We start from the raw sequence: 17,722 nt of genomic DNA, 5'->3' as shown, positions 1-17,722 counted from the left end.
ACGTCATGTGGCGCCAGTCAGCAAATGGTATGTTTTTGTGAGGTGTAAAAGTGTTGTAGCCTATATATATATATATACACACACACCACACACAAACAATTGTAATAATAAAAACAAAAGGCGAGAAGAATCACCCCCCCACACACACACATTTCGGCCCCTTTATCGCTCAGGGGGTGGTGTTGAAAATGAAAATCACCCAATTTAGCCCTATTTTCTCGCCCACTACTACAGCCTTAGTGTGTGTTCACTTTTGGATACTATTGCGTCCTTGTTGAAATGTTAGATATGTAGAAGTTATGTTGTCGAATTTTTCATAAACCAATACATTATTTTTTGTCTTGGTTAACCGCAGGAGTGACCACATGATAAAAAATAATGCCAACCCCTTTGATAACACATAACTGTTGAATTTTTCATACACTAATACATTTCCTTTTCAACTCTATGCTGTTGACATCATTGTGTTATTGTTCATTCATGTATCTTCTATTAGTTGGGTACAATTATTATAAGACGAGAAGAAAAGGAACCAAACAAATCCAGGGCAAACATTGTGGGGACTGGGGCCTAAGAAAAGGACAATGCATCGTGCTGAGAATCTAGTCTTCTCTAACATGAAACCAAATGAATCCATACAAAAACTTCCCAAAACAATGTTAAAACATGCATTCTAAGTAATACCTTATAATAGATCATGACTACATGTGTGCATGAAAAGTTTTGGACACTTATGCTCACTAATTAATCATCACTTCTAATCTAAATCATAATACTAATTAAAACTTCTCTTATCATCATCATACATATCTTCATCTTCATGATCATCATCAATCAAATCTTCAGAAGTGTAATGAGGTACATGACCATTTCCAAAGGCATTAATATGGTCTTTAAGAGACCTTTTGTGCTTAAAATCTGATCCACAAACACAATACCATAACTTCCCACAATTCTTTTCATGAGTCCTCCAATCCCCTCTTACCGCAAAGGGTTTTGAGCATTTTCGACACGCGAAAGGCTTCTCGCCGTGCTTTCTTTTGTAGTGTGTTTGAAGTGTCCTGAAGTCTTTGAGTGGCTTTGATCTTGGGTGTTCTATGTTGTTTTTACAACCCTCGGCGCAACAATAACAAGGTAATCGAAGCATTGTTGATGCCGGCTTTGTGCCTCGTAAGGATTCAGGTCCTTTTCGGTACTGAGATCCATGCCCCCACATATGCATCTAGACCATGTATATTCACAAAGAAAATTTAGAAATGTTACATAACATTACAAGCAGCATGATATATAACTTTAATAGAATACAACAAAGTAATTAAGAAGCATAAATCATATTAGAATAAAAAACAAAACATGTGTTTTAACTTTTAAGTATCTACTTCAATATAACACATGCTTAACTTGTTAGGGGGTGTTATTATTTTTGGTAACCATTAGAGACTCACAAAAACCAATAAAGCTAGTTATAACAAAGTGAAAATCGATCATGACTAAAGTTACTTTCAGAGAACATATAATCCAGGTGCATTGATTAAACACCCAAAATTAATTTTATCAAAAGAAAAAAAAGGCTAATGCTTTATTAGAACAACAATGAGAGTACACATATAAATACAATAACAATAACATATGTTTTTGAGGATCTACTACATTAATATAAGTATATCACACATTTTTAACTTGTTAGGGTGCCATTATTTTTAGTAACCATTATAAAATCATCAAAGCCAAGTATAAAAATGTTTACTTAATTTACTTTCAGAAAACATATAATCTAGGTGCATTGATTGAACAAATAAACACCACAGATTATTTTCATCAAAAAGAAAGAAAAAAAGGCTGATGCTTTATTAGAATAACAATGAGAGTACACATGTAAACACAATAACAATAACAATAACATATGTTTTTGAGGATCTACTACATTAATATAAGTATATATATACCAAATTTTTAACTTGTTAGGGTGCCATTATTTTTAGTATCCATTACAAAATCATTAAAGCCAAGTATAAAAAGGTTAAAGTTACTTAATTTACTTTCAGAAAACATATAATCTAGGTGCATTGATTGAACAAATAAACACCCAAAATTATTCTTTTACCCTAAAATTTTTACTAAAACTCTTTCATATATAACATCATGAGTTGCTCACAGTTGCCTTGACCATGTGCATCAATAAATAAACAGTACATAAAATGACTAAAATGGTGGAAAGTCATCAATAACATGATAAATAACCTGCATGTTGTTATAGCGGTTGAATGTTTTGTTGCAAACTGTGCAAGAGAATTGTGTTGGACCAACCATGATCTGAGCTGGTGTTGGGATCCAATATTGCAAATGATCAGATGCTACCCTCATGTTAGGGTTTGTAGCAAAGCTAGTAGCACCTCCTACTTCCACTATACTTGGTGGTTGTTGGCCTATATTAAGAGCTATTGTTACATCATCCATACTTGTATCAATGGTAACATTAAGATCAAGATCAAGATCTTTGTTAGGGTTTTTGTCAAAAGGGCAAGGTGTTGAGGTTTTAGGATGGTGTTGTTGGCCTGGAGGACTAAGGGAGAGTAGAATATTATGTCCATCTCCTTGATCATCACAATCTAGACAAACATTATAACTCTCACTTGTTGTTGACATGATGTTTGTCAAACTTTAGAGAGATTTAGGGTTTGAGCATTGCTAAAGATCCAAAAAGGTGTGATTTTTGCTAGTGAAAACACAGTACAATGACATAGACATATGTCATTACAACCGTGTGTTAATAAATGATACTTTTTGGGGATGAGACCTCAAGAAAAAGAAGGTTTTTTAATTCATGGGAATTGGTGGACAACACAAATCAAGATGTGATATAAATCAAGAGATTTATAAAGAGGGAGTGTGTGTAAAAATATATATTTATATATCAAGATGTGATATAAATCAAGAGATACAAGGTTTTAAGCTTTTTGCATTTGTAGAGAAAGCAATATTAGATGAGACTTCAAGAAATAAGGTTTTAAGCCATGGGTTTTGTTGGACAACACAAATCAAGATGATTTATATCAAGAGATATATAAAGTGTGTGTGTGTGTGTGTGTGTATGCATACATAAATATATATGTATAGAGAGAGACATACACACAAAGAGATACAGAGAGTTAAATAAAACCTCCAAGAAAGAGGATCTTAAGCTTTTAGCATTGGTAGAGAAAGCAATATTAGATGATATTTGAAAAAAAGAAAATTAAAATATGTTGAGTGGAACCAAGAAAGTGAGACTGAAGCAGTGTGCACGTGGAATAGAGATATAAAAATTTGGAAGGTGATGGATTTGGCGTGTATAGAATTGGGGGAGACAAGGACTCGGCAAAAGACAGGTGAGAAAGGAAGAAACTGCACTGCATAGAATAGTGTACCAATTAATCTTATTTACCATAATATCATTTTCCTCTTGATTAGCTTTGTTTGCAAGTGAGTTCTCTTAATTATTAAACATTAAGGTAGGTATTAATCTTCAAAAACACAATGCTAATTGAGATGTTGACATTTATAACTTTATGAAAACGTTTCTTGATAAGTTATGGACGATACTCAACTTTGACCGTACTTGAAACCAGGTTTTTTGGAATATGTTAAAAAAATCACCACATACAACTTAAGTTGTATCATGTCATGTCTTCTAACGTGTTTATTAAACATATTCGTTTTAGTGTACATTTAAGTAAATGACATGTTTAGTTAAACGTATCGTGTTCAAACTATTGATGTCCGTACTAACCGTATTGTGTCACCATCAACAAGGTTTTAGTTTTGAGCTTCTTGAGATTAATTATAATACAAAATATTAAAAATTTAAATACACAGTCAAGTCCAGGATCGATAATCAAACACAATTAAACAACTAACTCTCGTTTATATTAATCAGGAAATATTGCTTAAAAAACTTATTACAACCCTCAAACTCTAACTCGATTTGACTGATGAACCCTAACTCGATTACATTATGTTCACCATCGATAATGTTTAACCATAACTCGGTTTATATAGACTAGCCTAACTTGCTAGTCAAGACATTACCAAATATAATAAAACCCTAACTGCAACCTCATAAACCCATTACATATTAATAAATCACACGGGCTCAATAAACCAACCTGGTCACTTACACGTGACTGGTCTATTAAGTTGAAAATTACGTCCAACACCAAGTTCCAGTACGTTGTGGTTGAGATATATGGATATGATGTTTGTCTTTTTTGGAACATTGCAATTGATACGACATTCAATACAAATCTTTAGTCGTCAAATACTGTTCTTCTGTTACCTTTTATTTGATGTTATTATTCACTGTAACTATTATGTATTGATTACCACGTACAGGCGGATAAATTAAATTAGGTATATTTGTAAATATAATCTTAAAATGCAATATTTTGAAAAGCATATAATGATATTATATTTATATAGAAAATAGATTTCGGTTTCTATGCACGAAAACAGCTGAACACTATGTTTAAATATAACATTCCACATGCATAACATAACGTGATTCTTAGTTATAAATAGACAATATATAAATACTTGTTTTTAATAAAAATAACCACTAAAGCCAGGTTTAGGTTTTAAGATAGAACACCACTGATCTGTTTTCTAATTATTTTAATTTTTATTTCTTTAATCTAATTTTTTTTGTCATTTCTCCTAAAAATCTGGTTATTATGTTTTATTCAATATTGATGGCGATACTTGCGGCCGCGCTAAAAATGTTGACGCTAATACCCATATATGATTCTCATAATGTTAAATTCGGACTTTGATTTTGGGATTGTTTGGACAATTAAGGTTTCATTGTACGAATTAACCTTGTGGCATGACGCCCACATTTAATCGCACGGATCATAGGCATTAGCGCCGACATATATAAAGTGTCGTCGCTAGACGTTCTTCCTTTTTTTGTCGTATGATATATAGGGTTTTTTTTTTCTTTTCTTCTGATTAGCAATTAATCCGTAGCCATCTGGAAAGTTTGTCACAGCTACAAGTCCTCACGACAAACTTATCCTTTAATATAATTAAATAATAATAGTAAATAAACAAAATCATGTCGTAATGACCATCTTATAGTGATGACTTTTTCGTCCTTATAGGGTTAGAGAACCCAAAATATTATTAAATCCTTATTTTTACTCACTAGTTGGACGAACCCTATATAGCAACGACACAATTGGGTGACGATCCCACGACGACATGCCGTCGCTAAAGGCTATTCCGACTGAAATATGGGTAAAAATTTTCTGTTGTCATATAAGAAATCATGTATGCTTCTTAACAAACACAATAGATGAATTAGAATAATATAATTAAATAACTTTTTGACTTATAAAATGTATAAAAATCTTCTTTTAGTAATTAAACTACATTATCTAAGTTTTACATACTGAGAATATATGAAAAATAAATAAATAAAATCCGCTGATATTTATCCCAATTGTCAAAAATAAACTACTGACAATGAATTATGATATTTTTTATGTTAGTTTGTTCATAATTTAAGCATTAGTTAAACTAACACAATTTGAAATTAAACATATATATAATGAACATTAATTATCTAACATAACTTGTGCAAATATATTATTTGAAATTAATATATATATTATAGAAAGAATAAAGAAGAAAGAAGAAATTTGGAAATTCACCATAGAAAAACAACAAATTAGACATGGTAAAATGAGTTGACACAAAATTATAAATTAGGGTTTGGTAGATAATAGAATGAAATTATGTTCACTATGTACCATACACTATGTACATATATACTTAGACTGACCGTTGTTATAGTGGCGCGAGGCGCCACCCACCAGCTGCCACACAAGCATGGTGGGTGCCAAACAACATGCCTACACCCATCAAACCGGGCGTCACCTTCCTACATGCCAATGTCTCTCATTCTCTCAATAACATTTGTTTTTTGGGTTGGTTAGTTAATGCCCCACTATCTAAGTGACATTATTTTTTTTTACCTAACATCAACTACGACACATGGTCTATAAACAAGGTAATAACCATGTTCATAAACAAATCACCCAAACAACTTTTATGAGTTAATACTGTTTTCTGGGCTAATGAACACACGCCTTACTTTATATATATACACACATATATACAATAATAATGTACGTTAAAGAAATGCGTACAGTATTATAAAGTACACACCATGAGAGAGATGTGGTATTATTCTGGACTATGTAACTATATGATGAACTACACTGAAGACAGGCCTTTCTCTCACACACACAAACACACACTCACTTTTGTAGTTAGCATGTAAAAGATACATTGAAAGAGATGTGCATGCCAGCAATAAAATATGATGGAAGATGTTACTCTACAGTCTACATAGTGCAAACCAAGGATCCAAAAAAACACACAAACAAAAAGTTAATTATTCATATTCTCTCTTTTTTTTTTTTTTTTTCATTTTGTAGTCACATGAACAGGCTGATTCACCAATACTAATAATATGATTTGACCCCTTGTTGTCAAAAGTTGGTTAGTCTCACCTAAATTGTAAGCTTAGCACATTTTCATGCTACATGTATAAATGTCTAATTTATCAGAATGGTCTACAAGACAACACCAGCTTATATATGAATTCCTCTAATGTCAACAGTACTTTTGGAGTACTGTTTTTAACAGGTGCAAATAGGCAACATGTCATACCCTAGAGTCTAGCTAGCTAGTTATGATAGTTTTTTTGGGAAATTTAGTAAAAAATTGTTTTTGGATGATTTGAGAACTTAGTGTTGAAATTAAGCTAGTCACTATAGTCATTCGTTAATATTAGAAGTTAGTTATGTGATGATTATATGTTTATAATCAACATCTTGAAACTTGGTTCACATACTGTAGTATATACATGGACATGTTATTATTCGTGTAACAGATTAGTTGATTATGAGATAATACCAAAATATATAGGAAGGAATAATGATCAAAATGACCCTTTTTACCAACAAAATTCCTTGACCAACCCCTCAAACCAAAAATACCCAAAATGATCACTTTCTAAACTATTGGATCTAACTACACTTTCATAGATACAATCCAAATTGTTACACATGAAGCAACCAACAAGTAATATAATTAGAAGTTATCATCAGTGTAACATCTTACACTGAGTGTTCCTCCTCTTTTTCCATATGCCAAGAACATATTCTTAGTCCTTCTAGGATATTCTTATTGGAATCCATTGATCTTCACCTGGATTTGGCCACTATCTACTCACCATGCTAAAGGCATGCATCTGATCTTGTGCATAACATAGCCTACATGACTGATCATTCTTTTCTCTCAACAAAAGTATATGGAACTCTTTCATTCTTTTCTCTCATCGTTCGTCTTGGGACCATGTTTTTTCAAGATCGTTCGGCGTGACATTCGCAAGAATCCACACTTGGAATCTCCATTAAGAAGCCATGAATGACCTTGTCAATATGTAAGCACTTTGACTCAAACCAATAAGCCGCCTTGATATGTCTCTATAGATCTAATTTATCCTTAAAATATAGGCTTCGCCAAGGTCCTTCATAGCGAAGCACTTTCCAAACCAAGCCTTAATGTCATACAAGGTTGAAATTCATTTCTGATGAGTAGTATTTCGTCTATATACAGTATCATAAATATAATTGTGCTCCCAGATGCAGTTTCGACTAGCAATCAAATGGCTCAAGAACACATTGATTTCATTCAAACGATTCAAACCGAATGATTCGGTTAACAAAGCAGCTTACAAATCTCTATTAAAGACAATCAATTGACTAAACAAAAGACCTAACAACCATATTTATAAATAAATAAACAGTTGGGCCGGGCCGACTTAAGGACCGGATGCTCCTGCATCACTCCCACTTGCCTTGTAAATACACGACTCATCTACGTACTTTGCAAACAACACACTCTTTTTTATCTTCTCATCATTCTGGCTTCGAGATGCTTGCTTAAATCAATAAATGAATTTCTTAAGCTAATACCTTATCGGGATTATTTTAGATTGACAAGAACCTTTAGGGTGAGCCATATAGACATCTTAATAAGATGTCCATTTAAGAAAGTCATTCTGATTATATATCGTAGTCATAATACGCAACAATAACAATTAGATTATTCACTGATTTAAGCATAGCCATTGACGAAAAAGTTTCGTTTATAATCAATTACATGAGTTTGAGTAAGCCCTTTCACGACAAGCATTTCCTTAAAGATATGCACATTTCCATCTATGTCGATTTTCTTCTTAAAAACCCATTTTTTCCTTATTGTCCGGATTTCAGGAGGAGGGTTACCAATTCCCAAACTTGGTTGTCATGCACGGATTGCGTCATAGCGCCCATGACAGTCATTTCATTTCTCGTATTCGGAATCTAAGACACCATATTTGTACTTAGTGGGTTAAACCTAAGGCACAATATTGCCAACTGTTTAGGCTTTAAGGCCCATTGATTTTGCCACTTTTTAGAGGCATTGTTAATTCAACAATGCAACAAGATCATGTAAAAACCCCCAGTATGCATTTTAAAAAAAATGCAAAGTAAACATTTTAGATGTAATGATATAATTTCTCTTATTTTGGAGTTGGAACGTCGGATTTCCCTAAAAGCAGTCTCTCTATCCTTAAAACTACCAATTCAATATAGATCCTAACTTCATATAACACCCTTGAAAATATAGAACATAAAGAATCATAAGTCTGTTTGTAATTCTATACAACATGAAACCTAATATTTCATCAGTTATAATGTCAGCAATGCTAGGGCATTTCGGGGATTTCACATCATTTATTCGTTTAACAACAATGAGTTAACACTTTGTCAAGATTTCAGCACCAGTTGCGGTGATTAAAATAGTGTGTTCAAACTGAGCAGCAAGGCTACCGTCCTTGGTTAAGGTTGTCCAATTATCCTCCCATGTTATGCACTCGGTTGTTCCAAGTGTAAGTATCGGCTCTGCACAAAATAATAACATATTTCTTGATTATTTTATGGTCTTTTAATATATGCGTAAGGAGTTGAAGAACTCACCTATGGTGAATGTTTGACCTTTGACCATGCTACCCGGCTTTTCATTCCCTGTATATAACAAATGGAAGCAAGGATTAAAAAGTTTACATAAGTTTATGTATATATAGAGATAAAATATATATACAAGGGAGGATTCTACGCGGAAGACATTATTTTTGCAACAAAAAGAACAAAATAAATCATTTATTTTCTCAATTTTTAAAACTTTAAAAATTCAAGAAAATGATCGAAATGTAATGCTTATTTATTAGTCTCTTCTAACATTCTAAAAATTATATAAACAAAATTTGTTTTATATAGAATCTACACATGCGTAAATAATCTTCAGGAATGTATAAATCACGTGTAGGTACGATGAAAATGAAAACAAAACATATGAACAAATTAGTTTAATGTTTTTCTTTATTTACATAACATAGACTTTTGTATATAAAAAGTAAAAGTTTTAGAAAAATATGAACCTTGATAAAAAAAATAAACGATTTAGGTTGTTCTTTTTGTTCTGGCAATAATTTAGCCTTCTTTACATTTACAAAGTAAAAATTTATACCTATAATATATTAAATGATTTACAAAAATAAAAATTGTTCAGGCAATAATTAAATGATTTATCTACAAACGAACACGAAAAAGAAAACATACGGTGATGAAATATAAGTGGCTCTGAATGGAAAACGGTCCCCACACCATGGCCCACAAAACGTTCCACAACGCCAAAGCCAAACTTTTCTGCATGTTCACTAATAAAATCACAGAAATGACTAATTAATCAATAAAGTCAAAGTATCTGTTTGACTTTCAGAAGTCAAATGTCGACAAATTTTGTTAGTTAAAAGAAAAACGTACCTAATTCTTTTCCCAATTTTTCTAAAAAGTGCTCCATCTTTGCAAACAGCAATACCTCTTTCCATACACTCTTCAGTAACCTATGACATCATATGTTTAATAAAGTGAAATAAAAATAGGAAAATTGTGTTTTAAAAAATAATTATATAAAATGGAGAACAAAAACCAAGGAAAATATATAAACTAGAGAAAGTGTCTCGGAAATTTCATATTTAAGTATCTAACCATTTCATCAACTATATATTACAATATGACAATTATACCCTTCTTCTCCTTACACTTCAAAGTTCAAACCCTTGGCAACTAAAATATTTACATAAGAGAAGGGTATTTACGTCAAATATGAAAATGAGTATACTTTGATATCATAACTTTAGTTGGTAAATATGATATTATTGAATACATACAACTAAATGAACGAGGTTATCTTGTTTGTGCTCGTTTGTTAAGAAAAGGAGTAGTTCGTTTGTTAATAGTATTAACGAATGGTTAACGAACATAAGTGAACATAGACAAACAAACATAACTGAGTGAACACAATTAAAACTAAACATGCACAATATTCAGCGGGGCCTAAAATATTAATAAAAGTTTTATTATAAAACTAGACTAAATTGTAGCAGACCGAAAAATGTATAAACAAACGAACTTAAACACATGTAAACTAACAAACATAAATTAATGTAAACAACCGTTCAGAAACATAAAAGAGCGGATGAGACATGTGTTCATGTTTAAATGAACAAAAACTTGTGCTCAACTTCTCATGTTCGTTTGTTTATTGAAATAAGAACTTCCTGCTGACCAGTTCATTTGGTTCGTTTACAGGCCTAGATATATAAAATTGTTCCAAAAAAAAAATACCGGATTTTTAACAAGAAAATGTAACAATGTACCTTAATGAGTCGTTTTGTCTTATCATCAACGTTTCCACAAATGAACGCTTTGAAGTATCACCATGATAACCCTAATAAGAACACAACATATTTAAATAAATATAATCTTCCAAATATAAAAAAACACGACATTAGTCGATGACATAATCAACTTACGTTTAAGTAAACAGTGACATCAATATTAATAATATCTCCGTCTTGCAGTTGACGAGAATCGGGTATTCCATGACACATACACTCGTTAACAGACGTACACACGCTTTTTGGGAACCCACCATACCCAAGAGGTGACGGGTAGGCCCCGTTATCGATAATCATTTGGTGCACCGCTTTGTCTATTTCATTTGTTGTAACTGATGGCTGATAACATTATCAAATCGTTAAGAGCTTCAAACAACTTAATAATATCCAAACATCAAAAAACCAATCTGTAACCGAAAAACCAGGCCTGGAAATAAACCGAACGTTCTTTTAATTAAATGTTATTGAACGTTCGTGAACCGTACGGTGGGAAGTTCGTCTATTTAATAAACGAACAATCATGAACCAAAAATTTGTTCATTTAATTAAATGTTAAACGAACGAACATGAACATAGTTCTCGCTCGTTCATTTATGATCGTCAATCGTTCGTTCATCTAAATTCGTTTATGCTCGTTCGTCGTTTATGTTTATTTATGTTTGAGTTCATTAGTATACGTTTATTAATATATTTATTTAAATTCTATAGTCCCGTTACAAATTAATCTAGTTTTAATAACTTTTTAGGCCCAACACATTGTTCTTCACGTGTACTTTTAATTGGTTTTAGCTAAGTTGTGTTCCTTTGTATTACATTTGTGAACCATTCTTAATTTTGATAATAAACAAATATAAGCGAACACGTTCAGTTTCTTAAAAAGCAAATCAGTTTCTTATCGAACTAACACAAATACGGAAACCTCATTCATTTAACTATTCATGTTCAATCATTTGTTTGGTTAAAGTTAAACAAACGAACACGGACATGTCACGTTCATTTTCTTAACAAATGAACACGAGCATGAAAACCTAGTTTGTTTAAATTTGCATGGTCAATCGTTTATTCGGTTAAATTTAAGCGTACGAACACGAACATGTCACGTTTGTGTTCATTCAGTTCATTTAGAGGCCAAGTAAATGCCAAACAAAAACTGACAGTTTGGTTTTATATTTATGTGAAAACCAAATTTTTGGTTTTACATGTAATTTAAACTGAATCAAGCTGAATTTATAGATTTTCAAATTTTAATTTTCAATACTAATCGTTAAAAAGTTTCACGCTTGATCGTTTACTAGTTTAAACTTAAATGTATGAACACGAACATTTGTGTTCATTCAATTCATATACATGCCAAGTAAATACCAAAGAAAAACTGACAGTCTGGATTTATAAATTTGTGGAAACCAAATTTTGGTTTTACATGTAATTTAAACTGAACCAAACTGAATTTATAGATTTTAAATTTTTGTTTTGAATGTTAAATTATTAAAAAGAGCCTAATAAGTAGTGTAACTACAATATAATAGCCCAAATGTATAATAAATAATTAATTATTAATTAACAAAAAGATTTAGCCCCAAATATTTCAAAGCCCAAGTGGTAAAACCATAAAAACCGAACCCAAACCGAAAAAACCAAAACCTCACGAAATCGAACGGTTTCCAAAAACTTAAAAACCAAACTTTTCGATTTATGGTTTGCTTTGAGCCCAAAACCGACCCGCCCACACTCCTATATAACTTATTATGCATTCTTACCCGAACCAATGTTCCTGCATACTCCAAAACTCGAGCCGCCAGCTGGCAAGCGGCCCGCATACGCTCAATACCTTCTTCATCATGAATTTGAAACTCACTTGCAATCTCAGGTAACACTTTTGTTTCAACATAAGGCGGCCTCAGTATGTGATCGGGCACAGGAAGACGCGGTGATACCTTTAAACGCCTTAACGGTGTTCTTCGTTTAACGGGGTTCGATGTTCTTTGCTCACGCTCCCTATACATTCAAAAATTTATTAATCAAGAAACCGCGTTTAACATTATGCAAAAAGTGAATTTGCATACCTTCTTATTCTTATAGCCTCCTCCAAACCGGATAATCTTTTTGCCAAAACCATAAACTGTTTTTTACCATTGAAATTGTTACCTGAATTTGTAAATTATATATCAAGACACATATTTAAGTATTTAAACCAATTAGCAATCAAATTATTTAACTGATCATAGACAAAACTTAAAATGTATTAGTACTAACAAATTACATCCAAAGATGCAAATCAGTTACAATTTACGATTGTTGTACGAACATGAACAAGGAATTTTTTTCGATTAACTAAATGAATGAACGCGGACATAGGCCGCGTTCGTTCAATAATGTTCGTGAATGTTCGATAATGTGTTCATATAGGTCTGTTTATGTTCCTTTATGTGTTTTTGTTTATGCTTGTACATTAAACGTTTTTATGTTCGTTTGTTTAGTGAATGAACGAACATAACCAGAAAATTTTGTTCGATTAACTAAATGAAGGAACACAAACAGAGGCCATGTTCCATGTTCGTTCAATAGTGTTCGTGAACGTTTGATAATGTGTTTGTTTAGTTCATTAAAGGTTATTAATATGTTTTAATGACGTTTTTAAGCTTATCATATAATATATATTCAAGCAAAAGTATTAACTTTAAAACAAATATATATATATATATATATGAGTATTATCTGATTAATTTATATGTAGCTCAACGAAACCATTGACACGGACCATTCTCGGTTAGCCAAATAAAATAAAATATTGTAAATGTTCATTCGTGTTCATGAACCATTCGTTTGTTCGATAAAAGCTTAACGGAAGAACATAAACAACGCTAAAGATGCAAATAAATTACAATTACTGTATGATTAATTATTAGATATAAAATGGCGATTTAATCTACAAATAAATAAATTACAAGATTAAATATATAGATGAAATTACCGGATATTAAAGGGTGGAAAGAGAGTGCTGACGTGGAGAACAAAGATGAGTGTGAAGAAGATATGTTTTCGCCATGGAAACAAGATGAAATTGAAGCCATTTGCAAGTTTCTTTCTTGTGTTCATCATAAAATTGGTTTTGGATTTGTTTTTAAGAAACATATGGAGGGAGGGTTGAAGATTAAGAAAATGGGCTTAAGAGGATATAGTTTATGGGCTAAAAGCATAGGTTTTGTTGGCAAATGCTTGTTCATATGGGAGGCGGCGGCTGCTCATTTCATTCAACAGTTGGGCATCTCCAAATCCGAGATACTTCATTGTCATTCCAAGTATAACATCTTTTTTACGTTCTATCAAGAATAAAGCCGGAAACAATTGTTTTAAAAGGCCTAGGATCAGCCCAACAATCCAATCAAAATAAGGTTTTACATGAACATTGTTAAGGGTGTACTTCATGAACTTTATCTAAAGCATTTCAGGTTTCTAATTTCAGTTTCAGTGGTGGTGGATTTGAAGATATCTGAAGGTAATCTTATGTATTAAGTTTAGCTTGTCAGTTTTTAGCTTTCTTAACATAAGACTGATTAGATGATTTACCATTATGATTAATAAATTAATTAGCAAGATATGAACTTGTCAGAAGCTTTCTTGCATTTTAATTTTTCATATTAATATTGCTGCTGCCTGTTGTTTCTGGGCATATTATGATGTCTGAAAAGCTCCAAAAGTTTATTGCAAAAAAATTACCTTTTGAACTCATATTAAGGTTCTTCATTAAATCTTCTATTTGCTTCATTTAATTATTGCAGCAAAAGAGCTAGGTATTCTAGAGGTGATCAAATCTATGCATCATATCCTGCAGGGAGTGAGCTAGCTAGCTTTTGACTGATAGTCTGATACTACTAAGGTAAGATTTGTTTGATTATTAGAGTTTTGAAAGCTTTTAGTTTGTGGTTGTTGGCCGAAGGGTATAATCTTGTCGGTTGTTTTGGATTGTGTTTAAGTCATCGTGTAATAATACTACGATGTGTAAAACAAGATAAGAGCGAAAGAATAACGTAATGGACGGTTTATTAATGAAAAGTTATGAAATGATCAAACTGATCATCTTGGTACTAGTTATCGGATACAATGAATAGTTTTTGTACATTAGATTTGGCTGGTAATACACACTTTGTCAATCGTTCTGACCTTTTGGCGCGCTTGACCGTCTACAAGGGTTATGCAGCAGCTGTTGTTGGATCACACTAATATTCCCGACTTTAATTAATAAACCTAATCTACTTTTAATAATACATAAGTTATAATCATATATAATAACAATGATGATGTTTAATATCAAGGACAAATTGATACAACTCACCAAAATGTAAACACACATGAAATAATTCTCAATATATTATAGAGGAAATATAACTCAAAAATCCATATTGCACATAACTCGTGTATATGAACCATAACTTGGTTGCATATATTTATAATGTTAACGCTAACTTAGCTAACAAGAAACCTAATAACCCTAACTTGGTCATTAAGCAACCCCTTTTAATTCTTGGATTGGGCCATATTCTCGACCCAAACAACAATTGAGCCAACATAATATTCTAATAGCAATTAGTTGTATGAATCTGCACAGTCAAAATATTTGTTTTTATTCTATCAGATTTCATGTTGAGTCCCTCAATTTTGAATTGTCTATTTTCAATGACGCTGAATCATGAATCAATGAAGCTTCAAGATTTGTTGTTTCGTTAAAAAAAATAGCCATAAACTATGTATTTCAGGGGTTTGAATGAAATGGGTCGGGTTGCGGGTTGATAGCCCATGTTTATGCTCAAGAACATAACAATTCGCACGAGTTTGATCAACTGACCGACTCTTTTTCTTCTTTATGAACATAACGAAAATAAGGATAAACGTAAATAAACAAAATAAATTGTTCACAGTTTACACCAAATTGTTTCTTTGTAACCACAGGCTTTACATTCTCTCAACTACTTTATTGTTTGTATAAAACTGCAGATACGTACAAATTTCCGAAATGGAGATTGCAGCTGCAATTATATCTCCCGTTGTTGAATCTTTGGCTGGCCAACCTAAGAAACACTTGGGTTTCTTGCTTTCCTCCACAAAGTATGCCAAAGACATTCAAGCAAAAGTGACTGAATTGGAAGCTGCAGCAGATGATATGCTTGATAAACTACATTCGAATAAAGCAAACAGGAAAGTGATACCTTATCGTGTCCCACTTTGGTTGGAAAAAGTCGAAGAAATCAAATCAATGGTGGGGCATGGTATTCCAAGGGGTAGATTTCGGTTCCTTAATATGAAGACGATGTACACAGCTGGAAGAAAATCATTTAGGATTCTCAAGGAGATAGACCGTCTCATGATGGAACAAAAAGAGATGCATTGGATAGATCTAATACCTCTCGGTATGGTTATTTCTCCAAGGCCATCAACATCAGCGGCAGTCTTTGAACATGTTTTAACCCACCCTCCTCAATATCTATTTTGCAATCTAAAAGCCCTTCATATGTATAACTGTGTACGCTTGACGTACCTCTTCACAAAGATTACGGCAGAAAGTTTGAGGAAACTTGAGACCCTAGAAATTAGCTCTTGTCCTATTTTAACATCAGTGGTAAATGGCGAGAATAGCGAAGTCGGGGTGATTACCTTTCACAAGCTAAAAGTTATGGTTTTGCATAACCTGCCAGAGCTTGTAAGTTTCTGTCAGCATGTCCATGCAATGGAGTTACTAGAGCTAGTGGAGTTACAACTTGATGAACTTCCGATTATTACCAGCGTCTTTCCAGGGAATATTTCTTCTTCAAAGCAACCAATGTTTAACAAAGAGGTAAATACTTTTTGTTTTCGTATTATTTGGGCTGTAAACAAATGGAACGTCTGGCGAATTGTTCATGAACAAAGAATTTCGTTCGGTAAGCTTAATGAACGAACACAAAAGGAGGCCTGGCTCATTTAGGCAGTTCATTTACGTTCGTCTGGTTACGTTCGTTTAGTCCGTCCAGCTACGTTCGCTTACATACATATGTTTGTTTGTTAGAATTTTATTTTCAATTTATTTATTTATTACTAATACTATATTGATATAATTATGTTTATGATTACTATGTTAAGCTTTTTTGAATATTACGTGGTGTACTTCCGAATTTTTGGGTGATTTTATGTTGATTTGATGATTATTATTCTCCCATTATTATACGATCGTTTGTGTCTGGTTATGTTTGTTTGTGTCCATTTTCAAAAATAACGAACGGACATGAACAAACGTAATTCCTTAGTGAACGAACACGGACACGAACCGTCAATTTGTCAGACAAAAGTTAACAGACGAACACGAACAAGGTCTCATTCAGTTCGTTTACAGCCCTACACATTATAGATTGATTTATAGATTACATACAAGTCAAATTATTATTATTATTATTTTTTGAACGGCTATGACCATCCAAGATGTTTACCTAGGGAATGTTGGCTATGACCATCCAAGATGTTTACCTAGGGAATGTTTGAACCTGGGTCCCTTACCTTTCAGGCGTCTTACATAAGTCAATTTATTATTATTATTTACAATATTGAACAACACTTTTTATGCAGGTTGTGATTCCAAATCTGGATAAGTTGACAATTAGTAGTATGACAAGCATGAAGGACATATGGCCATATGAAAGTATGAGTGGCGAGGAGGAAGTTAACAACATTTTCATGTTAAGAACGATTATAGTGAAAGATTGTAACGGTTTTGTGAATCTTTTTCCAAGCATTCCAAATCGATTATCAAGTAATTTAGAAAGGCTTAGAGTTGAAAAATGTGGTTCCATTGAAGCGTTATTCAACATAGACACGGGGAAGAAGATTAACTACTATGGTCACCTCATTTGTGGGTTTTAA

General features: G+C 32.5%; 1 protein-coding gene and 2 pseudogenes across 2 annotated transcripts; 1 reads left to right on the top strand and 2 right to left on the bottom strand.

Moving 5' to 3' along the window:
- Positions 1-775: 775 nt before the first annotated feature.
- LOC143624428 (zinc finger protein WIP6 pseudogene) lies at positions 776-2,890 on the bottom strand (annotated as a pseudogene).
- Positions 2,891-8,669: 5,779 nt separating this feature from the next.
- On the bottom strand, positions 8,670-13,913 carry LOC143624393 (methionine aminopeptidase 1B, chloroplastic-like; annotated as a pseudogene). The gene is made up of 9 exons (XR_013152102.1): positions 13,806-13,913; positions 12,898-12,979; positions 12,592-12,829; positions 10,970-11,173; positions 10,814-10,884; positions 9,918-9,997; positions 9,714-9,811; positions 9,072-9,119; positions 8,670-8,996 (listed from the first exon to the last, which is right to left on the bottom strand). The product of XR_013152102.1 is annotated as a methionine aminopeptidase 1B, chloroplastic-like (transcript).
- A 344-nt stretch (positions 13,914-14,257) lies between these two features.
- LOC143624427 (uncharacterized) lies at positions 14,258-17,722 on the top strand. The gene is made up of 3 exons (XM_077095088.1): positions 14,258-14,330; positions 15,827-16,664; positions 17,429-17,722. The coding sequence occupies exons 2-3, from the start codon at positions 15,846-15,848 to the stop codon at positions 17,720-17,722; spliced, it is 1,113 nt and encodes a 370-aa protein (XP_076951203.1). The 5' UTR covers positions 14,258-14,330; positions 15,827-15,845.

Source organism: Bidens hawaiensis, unplaced genomic scaffold, assembly GCF_021521415.1.
Source record: "Bidens hawaiensis isolate Kalapana, Puna unplaced genomic scaffold, B.hawaiensis_p1.1 tig00003781_1, whole genome shotgun sequence".
Classification (NCBI taxonomy): Eukaryota; Viridiplantae; Streptophyta; class Magnoliopsida; order Asterales; family Asteraceae; genus Bidens; species Bidens hawaiensis.
This window is presented reverse-complemented; position numbering and strand designations above follow the sequence as displayed.